This window comes from Strix aluco, chromosome 12, assembly GCF_031877795.1.
Source record: "Strix aluco isolate bStrAlu1 chromosome 12, bStrAlu1.hap1, whole genome shotgun sequence".
Lineage (NCBI taxonomy): Eukaryota > Metazoa > Chordata > Aves > Strigiformes > Strigidae > Strix > Strix aluco.
Window position 1 is genome coordinate 13277832 of NC_133942.1, and position 23060 is coordinate 13300891.

General features: G+C 48.7%; 2 protein-coding genes across 2 annotated transcripts in view; one reads left to right on the plus strand and one right to left on the minus strand.

Moving 5' to 3' along the window:
• The window catches only part of SMAD6 (SMAD family member 6), a 44048-nt gene that overhangs the window by 16206 nt on the left and 4782 nt on the right, over window positions 1-23060 (minus strand). The window contains exon 3 of the mRNA XM_074836850.1: window positions 21964-22041. Coding sequence (XP_074692951.1) covers window positions 21964-22041 — 78 coding nt within the window. The remainder of the gene's footprint in view (window positions 1-21963; window positions 22042-23060) is intronic.
• The window catches only part of TIPIN (TIMELESS interacting protein), a 311840-nt gene continuing 298189 nt past the window's right edge, over window positions 9410-23060 (plus strand). The window contains exon 1 of the mRNA XM_074836855.1: window positions 9410-9421. The gene's annotated coding sequence lies outside the window, so the exon portion shown is untranslated. The remainder of the gene's footprint in view (window positions 9422-23060) is intronic.

Below are 23060 nucleotides of genomic sequence, written 5' to 3' on the forward strand. Positions count from 1 at the left end.
ATCGCAGCGGCGCACGCTTAGGCGGTTTTAAGAACACAAACAGGGACATTTCCAATGCTAATGCTGGACCCAAGGGGCCCTAAGGTCACAATCTTACGGAAATAATTACTAAGCTGATCCCCTTCATTCACCCCAAAACAGAGCATGGTTATGTGCAGCAACAAGATATTGCAATAAGTTTAACTCCAGTGTCACTGGTTTAAAAAAAATCTATTTTACTGCACAGTGGTCGGCATTATGAAGTCCTGAGATTTTTCTCTTTGAAATGCAGCACCAGATTTAATGTCATACAGTCAAAAATTATCCAAGTCCAAAATCATCCACTAATACACATCCATTTTAAGAATTAAATGATTTTTTTTTTTTTCAAATGCCATGTGGCAGGTTTGAAACAAAGCCTAACTTGTTACAGCTGACTTCTGCATCCCTCACTGGTACAGATGACTGCAACCAAACCAGCACCAACCATCCACCGCAGCCGCTCTCATGGGTGCTGTTCGGAGAGATGCACTTCCCAGAGGTGAATATTCTCTTGCATTAGAAAAAAAAGATGTTGTGCTGACTGACACATCTGTATTCAGGGTGGTTTCCATATGGAAAGCTGTGCAGCTTTATGAGATTTGCTTGGACATGGCGTTTCCCAGCTCAAATTCTTCAAATAAATGCAGATTTTCTTATCTAACGCAGGAAATAACATGTTTAGCAGATTTTCCCCAGAACAGCTTCTTTACTGTAATTTAGGTGTGTTTGAGGCAACAACAACAAATGGAAACAGGGAACTGGAACTTTATTCACTTTGTAAAGCTTTCTGTTGTATATGATGAAGTGCATAGAAAGTCCGGAAAAAACTTGGATGGGAGTTCAAACACCAATGTTTTGAAGATGAAAGTGTGCTCTTCGATTAAATGTTTAAATAAAGTTTTCTCATACTAAATCACTTAAATATTTTCACATTCCTCACATTTCTAGAAGCGCTGTTCACTTTTATTTATTGTCATAACCCAGTGCCCTCAGCAAGCAACCACAGCTATTTGAGGCAACCTGTTTTCTAAAGGGAAAGTTCCTGCAGGACAGTAAAAATTCATGATGAGCAGGGTAGCCTGACTCTTATTCTCCAACCCCCATTTATTCTCCAACCATCATTATATCTTCCTCTTTTTCTTACAAATAAATTCTTCCATGCTGCACATGGGGACAGCCAGATTCTGTTCCAAATATTGACCAGAAACTTGAAGCAACTCAACTGACTTCACCGTGGTTGTATTTAGACAGCTGTAACTCAGAGCAGAAATTGGCCTGGGCGTTCAAATTGTCTTTTTCAGAAACGCTTGGGCCCTTCCAGTCTGCCATCAGTGATGAAGTCAGCCTTACTCATCCAAACACAGAGTACGGCTCTGCCATCAGCACCATGAAACAGCTCCAACAAGCTTCAAATTCATGTGTGATTCCTTCTTTTAACGATGCAATCATCAGGTGGAGGGGTCTGGCCACAGGTATTTTGGACATTCCCTGCTTCCCAGCGATAGTCTCACCGAGGTCATTTTAATGCTTGCAGCCAACAGTGATGGCAAAGAAATCAGTGCCCTGCTGCCACCATGATGTGAGGTGCTGGGAAAGCTTTAAAGTGACTGTGGAGCCATGCTCAGACCATGCAGACCTGGGATGTCTCATTCACTGAGGTGTCCTTGAGTTTGTTGAGCAGGTACAACTCAAGCCCCATGATGCAACGAAGCTCTAACCTGCCCTCTCCCAGCCTGTGCTACAAAGCTTAAGGAAACGAGTAGCTACAGAGAGATCCAGAATAAATGGGCATAAACTTGCCATGAATCCATTTAGAGTAGAAACACTAGAAAGGTTTTTATCACAGGACGACGCAGCAGTTGCAGAGGAATGGAAATCTGATTTTTTTTTTAAGACAGAGCTTGATAAAAACATAATGCAGTTTCCAAAGACAGAAGGCAAGTGGGCTAAGTCACCCAGGGTGTTGTTGCCAGCCCTTATGTTCTTACTTCCTTGTAAATCCATCATTAAAGAAAAAAAACAACCACCCAGACCCAAGGGGACATTAGTCTTCACGAGTCCCGTTCAACGCTCAGGGTACCCTGATGGTTTCATCCCCGCTGTACTCCATTGAACCTCTCCCCACGAGCTCGCAGGGCTGTTTAGTTAGCGCATCCCAGTATAAAACTCCGTATTTACTTTGGCACTATTCATTTAGAAGGCCCTAAAACCCAAATAAAGTCCATTCCCCTTTCTGTGTATTTCCAGCTATTGACACTGCTCATGACCAATTTGCAAAACCAAACAAACGCACGTTGTGTAATGGAGCTGGAAAAACAATCAGGAAGGGGCTGGAGATCTGCTCGCAGGTTCCCGTGGGGTATGCTGGAAGGGGCGGCAGCCCAGGAAAAGATTACAAGAAATTAAACTTTTACTCTGATAACAACAGGCGCTATTTTCTGCCCATGACATCATGCTCCCAACTGCTATTAAACAATGGAGATAGTCCAGCGCTGGTTGAAGTCGCGGAGAACTTTGCTGTTCGTTTCCGTGGCCAGCGTGGTACATTTCCCTCTTTTAAAAATAGTTTATTTTCTTTCTTTCACATGCCTCGCAACCACCCAAATCCTCTCCGCTGCCTCGGCTGACTTGAGGATAAATCACAGCATCCCGGGTCCACGTGAGCAAGACCAGACCTTCATGGCTGCACTCCCCCAGCAGCAAATGGTTAGAAATAAGCACATTTGGGGCACAACTCATCCGACTTCTAGACTTCTCCCTTACAGAGAAGATGAATTGTGCTCTAAAAGTGGCTTTTTTTCCCTGTTGACTGCAGTTAAATATCTAGAAGAACTGCTCAGACATGGACATTTGTATTACTGTAAGACTGTGAGGACTGGTACCCAGACAGCATCAAAATGACCCCAAAAACTATCAGTTCCTTAATTACATGTAAAAGCAACATCTCACTGAAGTAATTCATATCTTATGGGCAATGTGTCATCCTCATAGGTTACTCTGGATGTGAAAATAAGCTGGACATGGGACTGTGAATTTAAATGCATCAGAGGATCCTTCTACTGGCAGGCACAAAATTGATGTGTAATTGGTGGCATTTAGCTGCACCTGCTTAACTAAGGGATGCCCTCAGAATTCAGTGTCTTTCAGTATTGCTAAAAAACAAAGCACACCCCCATGCCTTGGAGAAGGTAAATGAGATATCCCAAAGGTCTTTTACGGCTACAACCCGCATGCTCCAGCTTTGCAAAAATCAAAAGTGGTCAATATAAGATTAAATGAACTACTTAGAGGAACCAGGGGCTGAAAAAGCACGATGCTGTGGTGTGCAGGAGATGGTAAAGTTACAACTCATATTCATCCATCCCCTACCTCAGACTCCATTTTTAAACATAAGAGCTGCCACTAACTTCTCTTGCAGTTTGAAGGGTGATGGCCAAACCCATGCTGCTGCTGAACAGAGAGACCATCCCAGCCACGAAAGCGTCTCTGCATCAGCAGAAAAAGGGGTTCCTCTCGCGTGCAGTCTAAGAGGCAGAGCACCGATTCTTTTTTAGCCCTGTTGCTAAGAAAGACATCTACAAAAATAAGTCCTGCTTGCACTCTCCTTTAGGCACATCCTTGTTCCACTCCTCTTCACAGCACGGAGAGTGGTAGAGGATGGGGAGAGCGGTGTGCAGCCTCACGTGCCTTCCCCAGCGAGAGCCCGGCCTCGGCCAAACTCACCTGGTTTCAGGTTTCCTTACAAACCCCGAAACATAAATACGTTCCTAATTCTGCTGGTGAAGCTGAGCCAAGTTTCTGGCAGCATTGCGTTTGGGATTGAAACAAGGGGAAAAAAAAACCACAGTGGTTTTGACCCAAAACCAAGATCTCCCCCTCCAAACTTGGCAGTTCCCACTGCCTTTTATTTTGACTCAAAACTCAGGGCTCAAACACCCTCCTTCGGGAAGGGGTGGGATTTTCAGAGCCCTACGAGACACTCAGCTTCCCGCCTGATGCTGGACTTCTTGATGGAAGTGTGCTACAACAGCCAGCACTTCTCCAGTGCAAAGACAAGGCAATCGCAGCTTTTAATGCAGCAGAAACCCCAAAGGGAGTGGAGCCCGTACTGAAGCCCTCGCTGCAAATCCCATCCGTGCCCAGCGACAAGCGCTCCCAACGGCGGCAGTCAGAGGCTGCACACAAATATAGCTGCAGGCATCTTTCCGACTGCTGCAAAGGCAAGTTTAAAAGCAGGATGTTTGGCTGAGCAGCTCTTCCCTCAAATAAACACCCACAACCTTACTCAAAACAGAGAGGCACCACTCTGGGAGTACTTGAGTCGCCGTGTTTCCAAGAACCCAGTCCTGATTTTTCCCCTCCTCGCTGCAGGAATGTCACCGGGCCGGACGGTACCCCAGGGAGGGAGTGATGGCCAAAGCACTCCAAGGGGCACGCAGGCATCCCGGCACACACGGGCACATGTTTTCTCATCACCCCTTTTGCAGAGAGCTGCTAGGTTGAGCTAGACAGAAAAATCACGTTTCTGAAGCTCTGAAACGTTGAATTGTCTGCTTCATCTTACCAGAGGAAAATAATTCAAGGTATTGGGGTGACCTGATACTTCAAGTCTGGGAGCACATCTGTGTTTAATGCTCACTGTTGCCTCTGTAGCACCAATTCAAGTCAGTCTGGAGACCACAAACGTCTCCAGTCACGTACGACTCGGCACCACTCACAGCATCGCACCGAGGACATGCCATCCCATCCCTGTACGGTCAGTTAAGATGGGACAAAGATACAGCACTTTGGAAAACCATTTCTGCTGCCTGCATGTTACATCCTTACACAATATCTCAGCTTATTCACATGACATAAGCAATAAACGCAACTTTAAAAGGGAAATCAGTAATAAAAGCTCCAAGATAAGCCCATACTGTGTCCTTCAGGTGAATGCACCCACCGAGGCACTGGAGAAAGGCTCTTCCCCTCTGTTAGGGCAATAAACCACCACCACTCCCATCTGCGGCTCCATTTGCCATCCGCAGGGCTCGACCGAAGGGCACTGCCTTGCGTGGCTGGCAGAGACCTCAGCCTAGGTGAGGAGCCCAAGCCAAGCTGTTAATCCCAATGTATGCTTTAGTACAACCCCCAGCTTTCTAGTTTGTGCTGCCTGCGCCATTCTGGAGCACTAAAGGATGGACCTGAGCAGAGAGGTATGAGTTGTTAATGCTTTGACCAATTTTGCCTGCAGTTAAATCCTCAATTTGTTTGCCTGCCTTGGAAGCATCCTCTGAATGCCCCAAACCTTCCTGGGTGTCTGAACAGGGTGGAAAACAGGGCTTGAAATCCCAGTAGAGGCTTCCCGTGCTCAACACGCCGCAAGTACTCAAACCAGGGATCTGCATCGAGGCAGCCTCACCCGCAGAAGAGCTTGAGAAACAAATAAGCACCATGTCTTAACAAACCTCTAATCAAAGCAAGCTTGTGCTGTGATGGCCAGAGGCGGCCGAGCCATGGCAGCGAGCCGGGAAGCCGTGCAGCACATCCTGCATCCCGGTCCTCCCTCCGCACCGCCCGCCCCGGGCACCCAGGCAATGCTCCGACGTGGGATGGCTCAGAAGCCAGCCCAAAACCCCAGGCGTAAAAACACCATGTGTTTCAAAGAGGACAGGGCCAGGAGAAAAAGCATTTTGGAGACAGGGAGAAGCAGGGGCTGAGCACGCCCCGGCACCGCGCGGTGCCAGCTTCGCCCTCGCCCGGCCCCTCCGCGCAGCTTGCTCCTGCCTCCGAGGGGAAATTCGCTTTTCGAGCCAGCTGTTTCTCATTGTGTGCCTCTTGCAGCCTGCATGGGGGGAAGAGAGCCTGCAGGGAAGGGGAGAGGGAAAAGGAGGGGCAAGAGTATTGGGATTAAAATAATATTGTGTAGAAATCTCAATGAGAGGGAGAAAAGGGGGGACGAGTAGAAAAACAAACGTTTTCTGCAAGGCAGCGATAGAGACCGGTGGTGGTTCAAACCATGGCTGATCTGGGATTAGCTTCTGGCTCTCAGAAATGTTCTGGTGTTGGTTAGTTTGTCCTTATTTAAACCCTGATTGATCACCCTGCATACATCCAGCCAGGGCAGCCCCTTGCAGTTGGCGAGATAAGGCAGCCCAGAAGCATCACCAGGAACAAGGCCTCTGTGTTTAACGTGGACAACACGCTTCGCTCACATAAACCTTCATCGGTTTTGTGTTGGGCTCTGAAGCAACTCCCTTCAGCAGCCAAGACTTTGGGAGGTGACAGCCATTCCATTAACAGACTTTTTTTTTTTTATTGCTGCTGCTTATGTATTTTTAAACAAACAACATTTGCAGCACACATACGTCAGGCTGGATGGGAGAGGGCTTCCTGCCCCACCATGAGCAAAACCTGTTTGGTGACAGATCTGATCTAAACAATATTAGACAGTTTCTCACATTTTTGCTTTCGAGATTAAATAACTTTTGGAAAAAATAGATTTCAAGCCAAGAACCAGGAAACTCTGCAATATCATTTTTACTGTTTACCTTTTTGTAAGTAATAGCTATGGTCCAAGCATCTCTTGCAGTTGGCTTCTGACTGCAAAGACCTCAGTTGAATTTTCTGGGACCAACCACCCCTAAATCTCCGAGCCATGCAGGTCACCCATGGGCTCCTTCTGTCTGCAGCCAAAGCAAGCAGGAATCAGGCAGGGAGGGAACCACGTTTAGGACTGTATCAATCACACAGACCAAACCCAAGGCGACTGCAACCACCCAAAGCCCTGGGAGGAGGCTTTGCAAATGCTGCAGCAAACTGGTGACCCCCTCCAAACTGCCCAGCACCCATCTCCTCAGCTCCAAACACCTTGCAGGCCGGGTGGCCAACTTGCCCCAGCTCTGCATGCCTGGTTTTGCATGCAAGCTTCATTTAGGATAATTAAAAAGCCAGCTATACCCCCCCCCACATCTACATATATATACATATATGTAGATACCTGCTTGCCTCCATGCAACTAGTGCACAGGAATGCTCAAGTGCATCCTCACGTGTGCGTTACAGGATGGGGGGTGGACTGGACACCAGCACATGCGAGTCCCTGACGGAGCTCCGGTACTAGTTTCCTATCAGGAATGAGCCCCAGGCATCCAGTTTCCTCGATGGCTTCGAAAAGCTATGCTCAGCTTTTCCTTCCTGCAGGTTTTAACGAAGTCATTAGCTGACGCTTCCCCGTGAAGCAGCGGAGCTTCACGGACAGCAGAGCTCAACATATAAAATACCAAGTGCAAGCAGCCTTTGAAGCGAAGCCCTTCAAAGACAGACACATACCAAATCCACTGAGGTTTTTTACACAAACAAATTCAGCATGGCAAGAGCAAAACTAATTTGCAAAAATCTTTAATGTTAAAAGTCTCAAATGACCGACCCTTTCAAGCACAGCTGAACTCAATTCAGCCCTAAAGGTCCATACTGATGATTCAACATGGAAAAGACCATGGATATTTTAAAATATGTGGCTGTAATTACCTGGAAATAAAAAACTCCTCTAATTTTCCTGTTTCAGAGGCGAAGAAGCTGCCCAGGGCGCTCCTATTCTAAAACCAGTGATGTGCGAGTGAGTTACTTTTTTTTTAAAAATATACTTTTGCTGACATTTCCCTTTCATTAAAATAGCTCAACAATGGGGGGAAGAGCAACTCACCACGCACATAGGATCTTTACCTTACTTTGTACTCACAAAGGAATTTCCTTGCCCTCCCCTGGGGTGGAAGTTTCCACAGTCACACGCGAGTGGCTTTAGCAGAGCATCCCATGGCATCCCAGAAACCGGTTTGCTCCCTTTTTCCAGGAGATGGCTGTAAATCTTTCGAGGGGTATAAATCAGCTGGGCTAAGAGAAGACAGATGTGCCGCGCTGCCAAGTGGGTGCGAACGGCCGCCCCCCTCCGCACTCACCCCGACGTCCTGTGCTGCGGCTGCCTGCAGACCCAGAGCCATCCCCAACGCTTGGCACGGCTTCAGCCGGGACGTCTGCGCCGTGCCAGGGACGGACAGAGGCTCTCGCTGGGCAGCACAGACGCCAGCTTCCAGCACAGACCATCCCTCTGTGCAAGAGTTGAAATAAAGCCCAGCACCAACGGAAAAGTCGGATGGATTCCCACGCTGGGAACCTCCCGTGATACTTTAAAGACAAGTCAAGTCAGACAAGGGTTTGTTCTGGGGTCTGGTCTTCCAAATAAGCCATCACCTGGCTCACTGGGAAACAACTTTGGGCTTCAGTGGGGCCGGGATGTCCCCACCAAAGACACCGGCTTGGTAAGCAAAGCACACAGCATATCACCAGCTCACTGAGGGACATGAAGTGGCCTGACGGACTCCTCTTGCCCACCCCTCATCCCAGGATCATCTCATCCCCTGCAGACAAGAGCTCACACCACAGGAACGCTGATGGCTCTGACTGAACTAGGAGGATGGGGACCAAGGGACGGAGTAAGAGCCAGAGCAGTTGCACCCTGGGATGGGGACCCAGAATGGGAGCAGCCCTGTGGCTTGGTCCCCTCAGGGGCTGCCCAAACCTCTTCACGTTGGGAGGCCACGGCTCCACGCTGGCAGGTACCAATGCACGATGGCCATCCCACCACAGGGATCTGATGGGCTCATTCACATCACGTTAATCAGTTGCCACTGATGGTTATAGCAGGTCAACGAGTTAGTTATTGCTGTAATTCAGACTGACCGACCTATCCACTTCTTTGCATGCAGCATTTCCCTAAACTCCCCACAGGAAAACTGGACAAAAAGGGCAGAAAACATGACGCGAGCGGACATGTTTGAGGCATCAATGTCAAAGCCCCACGTAAGGCTTTTGCCAAGTGCTGTTGAGCTACTCAACACGAGGCACCCAACAGCATCCAACGCTCCCTGCAACACCCCTGCGTTGGCACGGCCACCCCGACCAGCTCTTCCCCATCCACTGGATCCAGCGAGCAGAGACTGGACGTGCCTGGAAGCAACACGCATCCAGTGTCCTCACCTGCACTCTGGAAACCCAGCAGAAGCCCACCTGAGATGAAGGAGAAAGCCCCCAACCAGGTTTTGCAAGCTCCGGAGCTAACTAGAGCTGTCACCCTTGCCCAGCTCAGGCCCCAACCATAAAACAAGCTCCACAATGGTGTTATTTATTTTTTTTAAGTCACAAATTATTTCCAGCAGCAGGAGGGTGGAAGGATGCAGCGTGCTGGACCCTGCTCACCGGCATCCAGCCAGTCTCATAAATGGTTGGCAGTCAGCAGAGCAGCAAACCCATTTCTATTGAAATGAGCTTGTTACTACTAATTTTTACTGCCTTCCCGGTTGATTCATAAAGTTTTGTTGGGTTTTTTTGTTCGGTTGGGTTTTTTTGCAGATCTCAGAACGCAAGTCCTGAGACACTTGGGGAAAAATAAGCCCTGGCCTCCCCACGAAGGGCTGCTCCTGCACCCTGGCACAGACGTTTACGTCCCCCTCAAAACTACAGCATTTTGTTTTCAGGGCTTCATAAAATCTTATTAGAAAGAGTTCTCTAGTTTTGAAATGGGGAAAATCAAAACCTCATGGGTTCAGTTTTACCATTATCAGCCCCGTGGCAGAAACAGCTCAAGACTTCAATGGCAGCTGCAGACACACATTTTACAGGGACGGTTTGGGTCTGAGACATAAACTCCCTGTTTTCACATCTGCTCCCGCTCTCCACAGCTGGATGCACCAAGTTGTTGCACTGGACAAAACCAACCAGATCTAATCTTGGAGCCTGAGCTTTTTATAAGTACCAGCAAGTATTAGCTGTGAGACTCGGCACAGCTCTGCTCACTGATCTTAACATCTGCATGGATGTTGAGAAGAGCTCCTCTCTTCAGATGGGCAAGGACAGCCAAAGCGATACACCCTGCAAACACCAGAAGGGCCGCAACAGTTTTAATCCATCAAAAACCCCAACACAGAGACTGTACAAGGCAACACACACGCATTAGGACACGAGCTGAGAGCACCACCAGCCAAGTCAAGCCCAGGAGGTGGGTGCTACCGGAACAAACCCATGCAGTGTTGCCAACCCCCAGACTCATTTATGCCTGTGTGATGTTTCAAAGTGCCTTTAACACTTTAGTATTGCACTTCCCATATGCTTTGCTTATTGCTCAGACTTAATTACTGTAAAGACCTTTCCCTACACGTTTGTCTCCCTTTTCCAAGTGTTGGACCCTAAAGAAATCTCCAGCACTAAGCACAAGGCAAGGGGCTGCTCGATGTAATTCCACAGTTCCCTTTTTGCAAAAACTTGTGTTATGCCATGGCTTCTCTAGATCTTAAGATGAAAGGGAAAAAAAACCCACATATAGCTCATTTTCGCACAGAGCTCACTCAAAGAGCAACAGATATAAAAGCCACAGGAAGAGTTCAGGGCACAATGACTGTGTGTGCTCCAGAGCTCAGGGGGAAGACGGAACGGTGCTCCCAAAGGCATCGCTGGGGACCAGCGACACCAACGTCATTTATGAAGTGAGGGAAAGCAGAGTCAGGGGAGTCCCCTGCCACCACTGTCCGTGTGCAGGACAGGGCAGGCAGGGATGCTCCGAGATCCCACAACCTTTCCACGGGGGGAGACGAATCAACTGCCTCATTCTTCCAAGTGGACAAACTTGCATTTTGCCGGCACAGGATCTCACAAACGGACCGTTGTCTGAGCACAGCGCCAAGCGCTCGCCCCCAGAATAGGCCACGCTTTGTAACAGCCAGAAGGAAAAAAAAAAAAAAAAGGAAATAAAGGAAAGAAAAGCGATGTTCTCTGAACAGCACATCCATCCCTGCGGGACCCTCCGGAGGCAGGTGGAATAAATCTAAAGACAACGCAGTGTTATCGTCACCCACCAACCACACACCCACATGCTACACCTCCGTGCAGGCATCTACAGGGCTTTTTTGCACACCCTTCAGTCAATGCTTTTTTCTTCTTTACTAAATAGACAACAGTGGTTTGCATCACTATGTGTGAAAGCATAAAGCAGCTGGCATTTTTTTTAAAAGTCTTTAACATTCTTTGGCTCCTCAAATGGAAAAATCTTAGCAAATGAGACCTTAATAAATGGAAAGAGCTGAAAAATAGCCTTTATGCTGGCACGTTTTGCTCCTGCTAATGGAATACGTAGATAAAACCGACACAGTTGTGTCTCAAACTCTTCCGCAGTGCTGCTGCGAGAAATAATTTCCAGTATCGCTGGTGTGGTCCTCCTTGCATTGAGAGATGCCCCCGCAGCAGGATGAAGCCCCCAACTCCTCCTCCGGCCTCTAAAACACAGCCAACATGAGGAAAGGTCAGCCTGATCCTCCTCAGCCGCTAAAGAGCACTGAGGAGGAGGAACATCTCCAAAGCCACAAATCCCGAATGCAGGCGGAGGAAGGGGAGGGCAGCAACCAGCTCTTCAAAGCCCAGGCGGGGAGACGGCCAAGCTGCAGTGGGTCCAGCTGAGCGTCGGCATCCAGCTGGGAGAGCAAATGTGACATGAGGGCACTCGCACGAATTGCCACTTGGGAAGGGAAGGAGGGCTTTGGTCCAGGGTTTGCTCTGGGAACCGCGCTTGGAGCAGGATGGGGAGGGCTGGGGGATGTTGCAGGGCAGGACCACACGGGCTCCGCTGCAAGGGGCCCATCTGGAAAGGCCTCCTGCTCCCCCAGGAACAGAAAACTGCTGCAAATTGAAAAATAAATTCTCCACTGATCCCTCTGTCTTGCATTGTTGGGAATTTTGACTTTTTGGCAGGTTTCGTACATGGGCTTTTATAACCTGAAATGCAAAATGCCGAGGAGCATCACAGCCCGTCTGTTCCCAGCCAAAGTTTGTATCCCCGTGGAGAGGTAGGAACAGGTTTTATTGTATGAAGGAATTCAGGTCTGGTCAGGGTTAAAATTCTTACACATTTTAAAAAAAAACAACCAAACAAAAAAAAGCAGTATGTTTGTTTACCACCAGCTAAACAAGGAGTGCAGATCGCAGCCAGACCTCTGCATTGCATTATTTCAGGGTGGCTGGCTGGGCTGGCCCGGCTGTGACGGGGCACGGCGGAGAGCAGCTGGCTGCATCCCGACGCAGGGCCACAACGCGCTGGAGCAACACGCTGTCACGGCACCATCACACACCCTGGGCACCGTGCTGGATCAGTGCGGCCACTGCTCAGCCTCCCCGAGTGAGACACAACCCTGAACCCCAATACAGGCTTAACCCCAGCGCCTTGCGTACCCGCAACGGGGGGGCTGGAACAACCACGCAGCACTGCTGGGGAAGCAAAAGCCCAGCACAAGCTGCTTGCCTTGAAACGGCTGAAAAAAAAGGCTGATTAAGGAGATGCTTGGGCAGGAAGAGGGCTTTGGTTTTAATTGCAAGTATATCCTCTGATGCTGCTGGTATTTTCCCCACAACCAACGGCGGGGATGACGAACCAAAGCGATGCTCGGTTTCTCACCAAAGGAAAAGCACCCCCCGGGAAGGGGGCAGCGGGGCAGCAACATGCTCCAGCGCTTCAACACTGGAGACCATTTAATCCGTGCTGCAGTCCCAGGAGCTGCAAAGGCCATTACAAGTCAGCGTTTAGCAACTCTGGAAGAGGTCAGCCAAGACAGGCATTTCCATGCAAAGTGTTTTTGTCCTTACAGAAAGAAGGAAAAAAAAAAAAAAACCACCAAAACAGGAATTCAACAGTTCTCAGCATCCGAAGCCTGGACCCCAGCGCTGGCAGTGCATTGCACAACTCATCAACATCCCCTCTCCGAGCACTCAGCTCCCGTAGCAATGCTTTTTTCCAGGCTAAACACCCAATTTTTGGGGGAATCAACCAAGGGAAAGGTGTAAAACAAGAGGAAGAGTGAGCGCAGCCCGCTGCTGGAACAAGCACCATCCAAAGATGATGTCCTGTGAGCAAGGTGGGACCTCGACGAGCTGACTTCCCTCCTCATCCTCAATCGCCACCCAACACCTCGGTCCCCGCACAGGCTGGGGAGCAGAATGCTCCTCTCCTCCCTCCCGGAGCCCACGGCACGGCAGGACACACAGCAGTGCTCGGCGGGGCTGGGAATCACAGCAGCCGCGTGCCTAATCCCCGCCGATCCCAAGCACTTTGGAAGGACAAAGAGCCGAGTCTCCCTTGCCAGTAAATTGAACCTGCGGTTCCAGGGGCTCGAGGCACTTCAAAGCCTGCAGCAGCCTGGCCAGCAGCAGTAAAGGGATGTACTTTTCGGCTGTTGAGCAGCAAAGTAAAATCCACACAAATAAGCAGTGTTCCAAAAAACCAGGTTTAACCATCAGCAGCTCTGAACGACGGGGGATGTTTTTCCTGAAGGTTTTTTTTTTTTTTTCCTTCCTCCTCCTTTCCAGTTTGTCTTGGGGTAATTTTTTTTTTTTTTTTTTTCTATTTCTTACTAAAACACATCTCAAGCTCCCACACCACACAGCCTTTTTGGGTCTGAGCATCCTCCAGAGGTAAAATGCTGAGTTAGGTATTGGAGTCCAGGAAAGGAGGTGCCTTTGATGAATAGCAAATCTACAGACTTCAATCGTTTCGGTGAGCGCCACAGATTTAATAAGTTATTTCCGTGGAAAACCTTAGTAACTCAGTTATGAATCAAGCCTATAAACACCTCTCACTCATCAAAGTGCCACAAAAAAAATCTATTACTGTAACTGTGAATACAAGCCTCTCTCTACAGGTCCCTATAAGAAGCCAAAATTCCTCCTTCAAAACATTCACCATTTTCAAAGGTCATAAATACACTATGTCCAGTATTCAGCAAATCCGTTTAAAAAGCAAAACACAGGCACAGAGAAAAAGTAAAGTTCAAACAAAGACGTACCATCAGATACGCACTGTTTAAAACACACAACCGGACTTACATCAAAAGAACTTTTACTACCTAGAAAGCCATATCCAACTCCTAATAGAGTGCAAGAATGTAATGTTTTGGCTACAAAGATTAAACTAATTTACTTTTAAGTAACTTGCTTACTTCCTGATGTTTCTTTTTTAAAGTGTGATGCTTAGGTGCTTGGAGAAGTAAGGGACGTGATTATTCTGTGATTCAAGGCCAAACATCATAACTACTCAATGAACCACAGACAAAAACATATTTTATCTGGGTGTTGTACTTACTCCAGGAACTTCTAGGCTGAAAACATCCCAGCTAGCTGCAAGAAGCCATCCCAGTTCCAGGTAAGAGAAGGAGAAAAAGGGCAATTCTCCCTCCTTCTCTGCAGAAATGTACAGAGAAGTTCAGTGTATTGCCTACAAGGAAATGGTGCTGCCCAAATACTGCCCATGGTACATTCATTTGCATCATCCTGCCCAGCTCCTTCACAGCAAATTCTCCTTCAGAGCTGGGGAGCTGTGTGTACATGCACAAATGCGGAGCTATCATCTGCAAAGCAGCTTTAATCCCTGCATTAGGCACAGGGCCAAATATCGGTAAGACCAACCTTCCACCCCTTGTGCACCAAGCCATCTGTGTCACTCCAGACAGATGATCCTAAGGCTCTAGCAGCTAGTTTTGCCTTTTTTTTTCCCTCCTTCTTCTGGACAGATCTGATCATCCACATTTTTCTAACTGCTGTCTGTATTGGAGGGTTGAAGCAGTAGTATCAGCCATCATGACAATCAAAAAGATGTTCTTGTACGTAAAACAATGCAAGCAATGGAGATGGTGACGGGGGAGATTTCAGCTCAATTCACAGCTCTGCAACAGCAGACACATCTACCCTGGGAAAACCACTGACTCCCTGGCTCCTCGCCGGAAAAAACACATGGAGAGTTTACCACCGTTTCATCAGCTCAGATGAAGAACATCACCAGGGCTGTCTCCACTAAAGATGCTCCTCGGGGCAGGCAGGTCCCTGGGACCCAGCAGCCCCAGTTGAGCACAGGATACTGTGGGAGCTCCTCCCATCCTCCCTGCTCGGCACCATCAATGCGCTGCCCTCACAAAGCATTTCTACAGCTAATAACAACGGGACATTTCTTCATCTCTCAGCCCAAAAGATTCCTTCCCTCATGGAAGACAGTATTTTGGAGGCTGGGGATGATGCTCTCTCACTGCACAGGATGCAAAGCCTCCAAGCAACCTTTATTTCCCTCCTTGGGAGACCTTCAGCACAAATCATCTCTTTTCCCATCTCCAGCAAATTCCCCAGTGGTCCATCCCCCTTCACGAAACTAATTTCCCTTCCCCACATTACTAACCAGGCTCAGCTCAGAATTAATTTCGAGACCAAAAGGCTTGCACTGTGAGCTCGTAACCCGTAGGACATTTTTTACGAACAGGTGTTGCTTGCTTTAGAAACCCTTCTACAGCTGCACGGCCACTGTCAAAATTTCATCCTCCTTCCGGAGGCCTGTGCGTTGCATGGATGGGGTCACTGGCACCTCTCTCCTGCTTCTCCGGACAGGACATTGGGCTCAGGTGGCAACACAAAGGTGTGTCGTCACCGAAGTGTGGTCGTCCCCAAGCTCTACAAGAGTAAGCTCCTGAAGACTTCAACGCTACAGCTGTTGGGTTTGGTGGCCCAACATGAATTGCCCTCCAGGGTTTTAATGAAGAAACAGCTGCGTGCAGGGAACATCTTCCCCAGCCTTGATCTAAGGTGCTCTTTCTTCAATTGGTAAATAAGAGTGTATTTGCTCAGTCTCAATGCTCTGGGCAACATTTTTATGCATATTAACAACCCAAACAGAGCACTCTGCTGGGTTATGTTGCTCGTGGATGAAGCACTGCCATCAACAGGCTTTGGACACAATAAGGAGCCCACCCGGCTGCAGGATCAATGATTGCTTCTCTTCCCCTTCTGCTCCAGAGAAAAAAAAAGTGTGTGAGCTGCAGGAGCTGCCACCTGAGCCACCCACCATGGTAAACACAAACATAATGCAAAAAACCCTGCAGCCCTCCCATAAATCTACAGGCTCCGGTGGATTTATCATCAACCCGGAAAGACATTTGTTGTAGAAAAGAACAACACACCTGCACCCCTCTGACAGGGACAAGCTGAAAGCCTGGGGATGCCGTCTCTGAGAGCTTCCCCACCTTCCCTTTCAGGGATTAATTCTGTGATTCACCCTGTAGTTTGCAAAGCTGCCTTTGATGTCAACCCCAGGCAGTGCCAGAACCTGCACATGAACGAACCCAATGCAAAGGCAGGTTGTTGTTCTGAAGTTCTCCCAACCATCGGGAAGGATGCTGCTGCGCCGTCATGCTCTCCGATGGGGATTCCCACATTCACGGCCGTCCACGGCCACGTGGGGAAAACCTTCACACCGAGCAAAGAATTCCTCTCTGAAGCACACTGGAAAATAGATGCACTTTATTTCCCGTTGGCAAACTAAAACTATGGAGGAAAAATGTTTAATATAAAAACATCTGACAAAGCACCTCCAGGATGTATTTTTTTGCATCAAAGAAGCAGCTCTTGGCAACAGGCTCACTCCTCAGACAAGAAATGTTTTTAGCCAAACCCTGATTGTTATAGACTGCACGGGGTAAGACATGCTAGCAAACTTAAAGTTAAATATGAAAGAAAAAGGAAACCAAAACCATTACTGGCCCAAATAAACATCTGTCTGTGATTAAACTGGATGCACAGATATGCTCTGCCTTTTTTTTTTTTTTTTTAAAAATGGATTTATGTTTCTGCAATAGGATGGGGGAAGAAAGGACAAAAAGGCTCCACAGTGCTGCTGGGTCAGACTGACCCGTCCTGCAGCCCCCAGCCCACGGTGCTGCCACCCTGACCCAGCACCCACACCCAGGGCCATGGTGGGAGCCCAGCACCGAGATGTGCCGAAGCCAGAGGCAATCATCAGGAAGTTGCAAACCCAACATTTCACCCCCAGAAGAAACTGCCGCCCTATTAATGAGAAATCTTTTTTTTTTTTTCTCTCTATTAACAGGTAATTTCACAATCTCTCCCCCAATATGGAAAGGGCAATGTTTGCCCAGTTTCCACACATATCCGCCTTACATATTTAATAGGCTTTTTTTTTTCCTACTCCTAACACACAGGATCTTCATAAATTTCCTTGTTAGCATAAATCCTTGCAGCCTGTTATTTCTGGGGGGAGAGGAAGAGAGACGTTCACTTTCTCCATTCAGTGGGTTTTAAAATATGCTTCCTTAAGTTCATCCTAAATATTGCTGGAAGCAGAAAAAACCCTCCAGCTCTCACTTTGGAGCCGTGGCATCGCTTCAGCGGGGCTGAGTCATCAGTCGAGATGGATGGGCCTGCTCCCACCTTCCTCCTCCTTTCAGGGGTACGGGGACCCTGCTCCCCAAATCCAACACCCTCAGTCCCACCATTCCCCTGCAAGCAACTTCTCCACCTTCCCAGGCCTTGAAAAAAATCCAAAATAATTTAAATAAGCTCCAGCCCATTCAGTGTCTCTGTTTCACCTCTCTCTGTTGATTCACAATTATCCTCCACCAACTTTGGAGGGGGTAACACAGAACATATCACTGAGCAAAGCTCATTTTTACGTGGAGCCCATCATCTTCTAGACTTCAGCAGAGCTGCTCGGAGCAGACTCACATGTGCTCTTCCACTTTCAGGTACAGCTCCCCACAGCTCCGCAGCACGGAGAGGAATTAATCACTCCTCCAGCAAACCACCAACTCACAATTTTTTCTTTCGGATGCACATTCCCAGCTACAAATGGGTTCACCAGAGCTGAAACTCTTGAAGAGCTTTAAGCACACTGGAGGCAAATTTTCAGGGTCTAAAAAAAAAAAAAAACCCAGTATTTTTTGAAAAAATCTAAAGCAGCACCTTCCCTGGGCTCCTGCAAAGCCTCTTGCTTCTGGTGCAAACCCCACTGCTGTCCCCACTTTCCTCCTGCCCTTCTCCCGTTCCCAGCTCCCCCTTCTCTCCTGGTAGCACTCATTTCTCCTCTTCTCTCTTCTCGGATGCATCACCGAGCACCAAGCCACCCTCATTGATCCATTTCTCCTATTTGAATCCATCCAGCGCTGAGCATCCTCAAACGCTGAGCAGGACGGGGTGCAGGATGCGGTCCTCTGGCATGCTGCAGAACTCAAGGGAGGCGGGTTGGACACGGACACCCACGCTCGGCAAGGAGGGAAAGGGCAAGGAGCCTTTTAGAAGAAAACCCTGCCACACACAGGGCTCGAGCCTCGCGGGCAACATCGCTTCACAAAGGCATTTCCATATGAACAATGAAACTTTCCACGCAAACACTGGTATGACTCCCGATTAAGTGAGGAGTAACGAGCAGGCATGTAGGGACACATGAGACAGGCTCTAGTGATGAGTGGCTCATTTTGAGGGAAAATAGCTATCAGAAGAGTCTGGCACTGCCTGCTGCAGGCATAGTCTTCATTAAGTAACTTCAATGGAGACACCCAGCCGGTGTGGGACCTCTGCACAGTGGCTGGGGACTTTGCTGTGAGGCAGCAGTGAGCTGCACCCATCACTATCTGTCTGTTCCTACAGCTAATTACTCATCCTCATTTATTATGGCTCCAAAAAAACCTGATGCCCCAACGTTTCTGCACTCTACAGAGGATGGACAAGCTGCTCCAGACCTGCAGCAGCCACAAGCCATGGTCAAGCCAGTGTCGAGACCTACAGGAGGCTCCCAAGCAACACCACCACGCTTTGCCCTCCTACCTGTGCTCAACCCTTCCTTTCCTCCATGGTCCTTAGGACCTCCAGACTTTAATGCCACTGCTAACGAGACCTCTAGTCACTACTCATAGGAATTTATGGGGCTTTTTTAGCCAGAAAGACCGACCGAGGCAGCGTGCTGTGCAACGGGAGCGCCAAGGAGCGGGGCTATTTCATGGTCTTTAAGAGAGGGTCCTTCCCTGGGAAGGGGAGATAGCCCTGTGGGATTTAAGGGAAGGCAGGGAATCCCAAAGCCCATGGTCCACAGCATCTGCTCCAGCACGTCCCCACTGTACTGAACCAGTTCCCGCAGCAGCAGCGCAGCCCTCTACAAGCCTGGCAAGTCTAACGGGTACAGCAGCTTCTTGGCATGTGGTAGAGGAGCCAAGTCTGAGGGGAGGAAAAAAAAAAATTACTACAAATGTTCCACCAATTATGAGTCACGGCGCTGAGCTTTTGTTTCTGCCTTGCTGGGTTTTGCCCTTTCCCTGGTATTTCCCCAGCTCCGGCCGGGAGAGCTGCGGGGACGCCAACACCAGCCAAGGCTCTGCCAGCACCTGGGGACGGGCACAACCCCAGCCAGGGGAACCACCTGGGCTCAAAATACAACTCCCAAACCAGCACGTTTTCTTCACCTCTGCTCCCCAGGAGTACATGGCTGCAGAAATAAATCTAATGGTGAGAAGATGGAGACGCTCTTCATCCTCCTGCAAGCCTGAATGTGACACCATTTGAGCTCAGAAGATGGAAACTTCAGGATCAAACACCTCCAAGTGCCTTTTCCCACCAACTCGGATCTTCCCAAGCCATTGTACCTCACTGAGAAATCAGGAGCATCCCCAACCTGAGGGAAATGCTGTGGCTGGACACTGATTCTTGGACAGACAGCTTCATTTCATGACCCAAACGCTCTGAACCTCCAGATGAAGAGGACTCTGGGGTATCATCCATCGATCCAGCTCCTGACACAGAAGGTCGCATCCGCACAACTATTCACCACTTGTGCTTCCAGTTAGCATTGACTGTTAGTCCAAATTTTATAGCGAGCCTGCTAGTTCATTGAAGACTTTTTCCTATTTTTAAGAGCGGTATTATAGCCATGAAAAGGTCTACTTCAAAAAGAGGGCATGATTTTTTTTAAGTTTATACATATGACACAGATGATCTTTTGACTTCATACTAAAACTTCCTGTTTAGAAGTCCATCAAGTAACAAATAACAGTAGAAGAATGGTTCTCTTTGTTATCCAAAATTGAATTTTGTGGTTTTAGTAGGAAAAGCCTTTTTGATGATCAAAGCCGAAGCAATAAATAGTAGTGGCTTGATGCTAGATCCAAAATGTACTTATTTTTGGAACAGGAGTTAAACGCACATTGAGCTCCTTTGGTACACACAAGAAAAGGCGGGGAAGACCACGTGCTTTGTGTATCATTTACACAGCCCTACATTTCAAGCAGACCTATTAAATAAGTCGAAATGGAGAATAAACAAACTGAAATATGGCAGATAGACTAGAGTCTAAGTGGTCTTTTTTCCTTCTGCTTCCCCGTGATGACAAGTATGGGTTAACTTCAGTGAAGCTCTTATCCTCTTTCAGCAATCATGAGCACTGGGGAAAAATAAATCACACAGCCCCAGACTCTTATTAAAAGTTACACCATTGGAAACTACACAGGGGGAGAGGAGGTATCCGATTTCAGTACAATCTCGGTCACATGTTATCATTATATTGTTCAAGTAAAAGTTAAATTCTCTCTTCTATTCCAGAAAATCCGCCAGATGTCCCATAAAGGACTCTGCTGTGAGAGAAGCTAAACCATTACATCCTTAGGAACCCCGGTTTTTAAACTCAGCTGCTATAATTAATGGCAATTATCAAGTTACAATAAAAGCCATGGGCATGGGGAGCTTTACGGACGTGTATCCAGCCTGAGGAATGTTTGTTAGGAATTGCGAGCGCATATTTATTATAGCACAGCCCTGAACGATCCAACTCCTGGCTATCAATTGTTCCCCTGCTATGGACACTTGGCAGCACAACAAAAGCGAGGCGGGCCGGCACGTTGGATTCGGCACGCGGCAGCACCGCGGCAAAACCCACCACGGCAGGAGAACCTTAAAGAAGAAGGAGAAGAGAAAATCCTCGGAGGGAAACGCACCGCCATGCCGTGACACTGGGGTGCTGTGCTGTTTAAATGCTCTTTAAAGCGCTGAGCAGTCGGGATCGGTTTAAACATCCCAAAGGAGCCACCGGTCTCACCAAACCGGTCACGAACTCTTGCAGGCGGAGAACGAGAAGAGAAAAGCCGTGGCTAACGGACCAGTACCCCAAGGGCCCCCTCCACCACAGCATCCCCCAGAGAAAGCAGCAAACCCTGACCACGTGCTCAGCAATCCGGCAACTCAGCACCCAGGTGCCGCAAAGCCCACCCCAACCGCTGGAGGAGGCACAAGGGGCTTCACCGGGATGAAGGTTTGTCTGTCTTGATCTTAGCTCTCAGACCATTAACCAGGCCACTTCTTACAGAGAAATTAAACCTGGTCCTACAGAAGGTCCCTCCTCCCCTCCACACAGGCAGCCCCCAGCCTGGGATGGGCCACCAGAGGGGAAGGACGTGAAACGATCACCGCAGCCAGAGCCCAACGCCAAGCAAATGAAAGCCCCAACTCTCCGCCTGCTTGCAGGTAAAACCACCCCGGGCCTTAGAGAGCGCCATTAAATGAATGAAAGGTTGCAGGGGTGGGGCAGAGCAAAAACCAGGACCTAATTAAGCAAAGCTTTGTTCGGGAGCTTCAATGGCATCGTAGCTGGGAGCCCTGCTCATGAAAGCAGGGTTTGCACTTGGGGCCAGGACCCAACAGGTAACGCAAGCTGGACAGACTCAGCAAGAACCACCACAAAGCAGCATCGTTTGAAACGGCCTCGCTGCTCCTGCCATGAAAACGGTGACGGCGCACAGCCCCACCCTGCGCCAGCCCACGACCCCGGGGCTCAGGTGAGGTCTGGGTGGCTTCCACAGGGGCCACACGTCGCCCTGCGGCCACCTCCCAGACATCCCTGCTTGTCCCAGCACGCTCATTCCACAAACAGCATCTTATCACAACACGCGGAGCGCAGACGTCTCTGAACAATCAACTCAAATAGCTGCTCTTCTTTTCCTTCTTTTCAGACCGAGACTATAAACCAACAGCAGCACCCCAACCCCGTCTCCTGCTCTCCTGTCCCAGCCACAAGCTCCCGGGTGCATGCGGGAAGGCGCAAACATCTGCCAACCTGAGAAGTCTCCGGGCGTGACGTTGGGTGAGTTTGTAGCCTCTGTTTCAGTGTAAGACAATGTGGAATCTGATAGATCTGGAAAAAAAAAAAAAAAAAAAAGGCACTTTTAGTCCTCCTGCGTTTGCAAGCGCTACACGAGCACCCGTGGCTCTTCAGCTTCCCATCATCTCCCCGAGAGAAACTCTCTGACGGACCAGAAAGCACCGATTAACTTTGTACCTCTACCATGCAAATGCAAAGTTTGAATTGCTTCGACCACAAAAATAACTGCAGTTAAGTTGATCAAACAAGTAGGAACTTGGTGCTTACTGGATAAAGTTACATTAAGCCTCTAAACAACTCAGAGTTACTATACTTAATTATCACCATTAAAATTCTTGAAGCTGTTTATTCTTGCTTCCTTCCTTCCTTCCTCTTTGCTGAAGCGAAGGAAACTTTGTTTTAACAAGTTAAGAGTCTTTGTTATTCTCTCTTGCTTACACCCCTCTAATTAAGTGCTCAACTGTTTGCTCACAGATTAACTATTATTTTTCCAATCAAACAAGCCAGTGAAGCAAATTTCAATCCCTGGCTGTTGTTTTAATAAAGTCACGTGTCACTCACTATCATCTCTCCCTGCAGCACAAGCAGTTTCTAAAGGGAATTAACTTGGAAGGGGGAGTGCAGGGAGGAACAACTCCTTTTTTTTTTTTGCCTCCACACCTAAAAAGAAAAAAACCCAAACCACGACCAGCGAATTTTGCTTTTCAGGATGCTGTGGTCACTGCCCTGTGCCAGACAGGCTGCAGCGATGAGGGAGCCGGTCCCTGCGGCAGGCATGCGCGCACGGGCTGTGTTGCAGGCAGGTCGCAGGCAGCTCCCGGGCCTGGCAGGGCAGGGACTCACCTTTGGCACGGGGCAGCTCCCGCCTTCCCGTGGGGCTGGGTGGGACAGGCAGGCACGCTGTCCCGCTCCTATTGCCCTGGCAAACCCAGCCCGTCTCCTCCCTGTCCCTGCCCCATGGGCAGCGAGAGCGGCTCGCCTCCGTCATCACCCCCGCGGTAAATCAAGAGCCACTGACTATGGGACGAAGGCAGAAATCCCACGCTCCAGAC